The sequence below is a fragment of the Trichechus manatus genome, unplaced genomic scaffold (genome assembly GCF_000243295.1).
Source record: "Trichechus manatus latirostris isolate Lorelei unplaced genomic scaffold, TriManLat1.0 scaffold00122, whole genome shotgun sequence".
NCBI lineage: Eukaryota > Metazoa > Chordata > Mammalia > Sirenia > Trichechidae > Trichechus > Trichechus manatus.
Genome location: NW_004444058.1, coordinates 4,741,493 through 4,745,503, shown reverse-complemented (window position 1 = coordinate 4,745,503; position 4,011 = coordinate 4,741,493). Strand labels below are relative to the sequence as shown.

General features: G+C 66.7%; 2 protein-coding genes across 7 annotated transcripts in view; one reads left to right on the top strand and one right to left on the bottom strand.

Annotated features, from left to right (window-relative positions):
- SSBP4 (single stranded DNA binding protein 4) overlaps positions 1–473 on the top strand; it is a 14,319-nt gene extending 13,846 nt beyond the window's left edge. For all 5 annotated transcript variants that reach the window (XM_004384385.2, XM_004384384.2, XM_004384383.2 and 2 more), the window contains one exon: positions 155–473. In XM_004384385.2, coding sequence (XP_004384442.1) covers positions 155–184 — 30 coding nt within the window. In that variant the 3' untranslated portion in view covers positions 185–473. The remainder of the gene's footprint in view (positions 1–154) is intronic.
- Positions 474–851: 378 nt separating this feature from the next.
- On the bottom strand, positions 852–3,975 carry ISYNA1 (inositol-3-phosphate synthase 1). 2 transcript variants are annotated; one of them, XM_004384379.1, is made up of 10 exons: positions 3,846–3,975; positions 3,589–3,750; positions 2,888–3,020; positions 2,602–2,795; positions 2,217–2,366; positions 1,919–2,134; positions 1,638–1,802; positions 1,432–1,545; positions 1,135–1,352; positions 852–1,053 (listed from the first exon to the last, which is right to left on the bottom strand). In XM_004384379.1, exons 1-10 carry the CDS (start codon positions 3,969–3,971, stop codon positions 852–854), a joined length of 1,680 nt encoding a protein of 559 aa, XP_004384436.1. In that variant the 5' UTR covers positions 3,972–3,975. The 2 variants fall into 2 exon arrangements, with proteins under 2 accessions (XP_004384436.1, XP_004384437.1); XM_004384380.1 differs by lacking the exon at positions 3,589–3,750 and having other exon boundaries at positions 3,846–3,974.
- Between the last annotated feature and the right edge of the window lie 36 nt (positions 3,976–4,011).

Genomic DNA, 4,011 nt, shown 5'->3' with positions numbered 1-4,011 from the left:
TTCCCGGGGCAGCCTCCCTTTGCATCCCCATCCCCTCCCCGTGCCCGCCTGGGACCCAGACCCACCCCGTCCCGCCCCATTGTCCCCGGGGGGCGGGTCCCAGCCGAGGCCAGAGCTGAGCCCGCCCGCGCGCGCCGTCCTCCTCTCTCCGCAGTACTCGCCGGGGATGACCATGAGCGTGTGACGGGCCCCGGCCTCTGCCCAGCGCCAGTGCCTGAGGCCAGGGTCGGGTGCTGGGGGGGGGCCGCGGTCACATCTCTGGTGCCTGGACCCCGGGCCGAGGCCTGGCAGGCTGGGAGGCCCCACGGCCCACACAAAGAACTTTTCATTTTCTAAAAAAAACCCAAGGACCTCAGAGAAGCGCTCTCCTGTGTGGCCCCTTCCCGCCCGCCATTTGTATTTTGTCTAGTGGGGGCTTCTCGGGGGCCACCCTTCTCACAGGATGGTGGGGGTAGGGCCCATCAATAAATGTAACTCGGTTTTGTGTTTTGGTAGCTGTTTCTCGCATTCCTTCACTCCATCTACAGCAACACCCCCCCCCAAGTGGGGGAGCTACACAGCACCTGAAGGACTGGGGAGGTGGAGGCACCTCGGGGTGTTGGGGGACTCCCACGGGATGGGCAACAGCTGAATTTTGAAGGATGGATAAGACCCTACTACGTGGAAAAATTGGAGTGGGTCAGGTGCTGAGTGGATGGTCGCAAAGAGAACGGGGGTCACAGGCACCAGGGACTTGAAGGCAGAGGCTTGGTTGTGACAGTGGCGCCGGCTTTATTGTCCTGGGTGGGGCCTGGCAGGGTGGGGTCATGAGGGGCAACAGAGGAATGGGAGGGCACCGGTGAAGCACAGCCTCAGGTGGTGGGCGTCTGTGGTGCCTCGTCTTGCGGGTGCCCGTTGGCGTCACCAGTGCAGCCAGTGGAGGCGGCAGGTACCGGTCGTTTCTTGCATGGCATAGGGCAGGCCGTGGGCCCCATGCTCTTGAGTGCGGGGTCTGGGCGCTCCATCTTGTGCTCCAGCAGCATGTGGTTCTGCGGCGGCAGCCCCAAGCAGGCCCTGGAGACGGTAGGGGGGCTCAGTGGGGGTAGAAACTGGGGCTGGCGGTGTCCGCAACCAGCCCCCCACGCACGCACGCACCTTAGGATGTTCTCGATGCAACTGCGTTGGCGGAAGAGTGCGTTGACCACTGGGCTGCCAGGGGGCACGAGCGGTGCCTTGAAGAGGAAGCCGAGCAGCGCCAGCACCGGGTGGAAACCCTGCGGCTCGGGGTCGGCGTCCGTGTGGAAGCTCACGCGCTGGCACAGCTCGGTCAGCAACACCAAGTCCAGCATGATGGGCGCGGCCAGTAGCGAGTCCTAGGGGCGGGGCCAGTGAGTGGGCGGGGCCGCCGGCGGCCGCCCCGCCCCTCCCGCCTGCCATACCCAGCTAGCGCACCTCGCATGTGTTGTGCAACACCAGCGTGTTGGTGCCGCCCAGCATCAGCTCTGATGTGTACTCGTCCAGCGCACGCTTGCTGTCACCCACGTACGGCACGTACTTGATCACCACCTGGGGGGCGCACGAGGTCGCTCGCACAGACCCGCCACACCCCAGCCCGCGCGCGGCCCCCCAAGCCTCCCAGTCCCCACGTCCCTACGCACGCAGTGATCTGGCTCCTCGCCGGGTCCATAGAGCACCGGGTTGCTGAGCACCATGTCGTCCACCACACTGCTCTTAGACACCTCCTTGGAACGGAACTGGGATGGCGCAGACAGGTTCTGCCCGTCGTTGTTGCCCAGGTGGTTGTAGCTCACAATGGACATGGTCTGCGGGCCGCAACACAGCGCTCCAGGCCCCACAGGCACGCGAGTCAAGCCCGACCTTCGCCCCCACCCCTTTTGTCCCGAGTCCTCTACCCCTGTCCCCACTGTCGCCAGCGCACCTTGAGGCCAGAGCCGATGAGGAAGTCCACGAGCACCGACTTAACCTTGGTCTGGCCAGTCTTGAAGTCGTCCCCGCCCACAAAGACGCGGTGTTGCCACGCGAGCTCCAGCGCCCCCGGCACCAGTGTGTTCTGCGGTGACCCGTTAAGGAAGGCACAGCCCTCCAGGATGCTTGCCACAGCGAAGAGCGTGGACGGGGACACCTCCTCACCCACCTGTGGGTGTGGGCGTAGGGGTAGTTAGCAGGGTGGCCATAGGCTCTGCCCCATCCCCCGTGCTGCCCCATCGCGATCCCACCTCGATGGTTCGAAGTAGGTTCTCGGCCGTGTCGTTCCGGCCTGGGACCACGTCGCAGAAACGCTCCGTGTTTGCGGTCCACAGCACGATGACCTTGTCCAGCCCCTTGCTGGACCGGAAGTCTCGGATGTCCTTGCGGATCTGATCCAGCTGCGGAGGTGGGGGAAAGGTGGGAGGAGGGTGTACAGGCACCCAGCCCCTGGGTGCCCCATGCGCAAAGTGGGGCCTGGACCTACCCCTCTACACGAAGTGGGATGCATGGGGCAATAGGCAGGCGTGGGGCAATACGCAGGGAGGGGGGACAAAAGGCTAGCATGATTTAAAAAAAAAAAAGGAAGTAAAGAAGGGACGGAGACTATATAGGGTTGGGGGAAAGGGGCGGCACCTGTTGCGCACGCGTGCCGGGGATGAGGTTATCTGCGCGCGCGCCCTGGTTGGCCGCGATGAACTCGGGGATGTAGACCGAGGGGCGAGGGCGCAGGACTTCCATGTGCGGCCACAGCTGCTCCTGCAAACCCCAGTCCAGCACCTGCGCGCGCCGCATCGCCTGGGCCAGGTTCAGCGACGAGATGTCCCAGCCTGTATGCGACCCTCACGCTCGTTCCAGCTCGCTCGGACCTTCGGGACCCCGCCCGCCGCGCTGCCCTTCCCCTAGCCTGGGCCCCACGCACCGTCAAACACCAGGTTGTCGGGCGCCACCATGGGTAGCAGCGCGCGGAAGGGTACGTGCACCTCCTGGCCCTCTGCGTCCAGGCCCAGGCTCACGGTACCCGCCTGCGTCAGCGAGCCGTAGTAGTTGGCCTCCTGGGGGCAGCAGGCAGGATGAGGGGTGGGACCGAGCCGGCCTGTGCCCCGCCCCGGACCCGCCCCCCCAGCCCCGCCTGGCTGCCTGGCGCAGTCAGCTCAGTGGAGGCCCCGCCCCGCGGAGACCACTCCCCTCGCGGAGGCCCCTTCCCCGGCGGAGACGCCCCCTCCCCCTCGGTGGAATCTGCTCCCCCCGCGGAGGCCGCGCCCCCGGACGGACCCCCATGGAACTCCCTCCATCCGAGGAATCCTCTCCCCTTGTGGAGGCCCCTCCCCTGCGGAGACACCTCCTGTCCCTTCCGCTCCCTGTAAGACCCCCTTCTCCCATAGAGAGGCCCCTTCCACCACGGAGATGCCCCCTCCCTCCAGTGGAATCCTCTCCCCTCGCAAGAGGTCCCTTTCCCTCCCCCCTTGATATCTCCTAACTCCTGCGGAGCCCCCTCCCCTCGTGGAATAGTCCCCTGTGGAATCTGCCTCCGCTCCCCGCGGGGAGACGCCGCTCCCACAGTGGAGTTCCCTTTCTCCGCGGAACCCCTCCCCTCACATAACCCTCCGCGGGGCCCCTCACCTTGCGGCCGGTGCGCGTGGGCCAGGACAGGCGCAGCCGGTTGGCCAGCACGGCGGCGGTCAGCGTGGAGCCGTTGTTGCCGCCCCAGCCGACGAGCATGACTCCGAGGCGGGGCACCTGCTGGGTTGTCCGGAAGGTGAAGCGCGTGGACGTGGGGTGCACCTGGGGGGATAGCGTCGTTAGCCTGGGGCGCGCCCGGCCCGCCCTGCCCCCTCTGCCCGGCGGTGGGACCGTTGGGCGCCCCCCAGGCCGCCCACCTTGAGGATGCCGCCCTCGCGGCTGACGTGCGTTGTCCGGTACTCGTACTGTGCCTCGATGGCCTCGGGGCCGTAGACCACGTCGGGGCTCTCGACTACAAACTCGGCGGCGGTGGCGGCCTCCATCGCGGCAGGCTGGGGAGGGGGCGGGCGGTCAGCTTTGGAC

Coding starts and splice junctions, on each gene's coding strand:
- ISYNA1 (XM_004384379.1), bottom strand. CDS start 3,971: ATGGAGGCCGCCACCGCCGCCGAGTTTGTAGTCGAGAGCCCCGACGTG. Junction 3,021..3,588: donor CCACGCGCACCGGCCGCAAG/GTGAGGGGCCCC, acceptor TGCTGCCCCCAG/GAGGCCAACTACTACGGCTC. Junction 2,367..2,601: donor CCGGCACGCGTGCGCAACAG/GTGCCGCCCCTT, acceptor CCACCTCCGCAG/CTGGATCAGATCCGCAAGGA.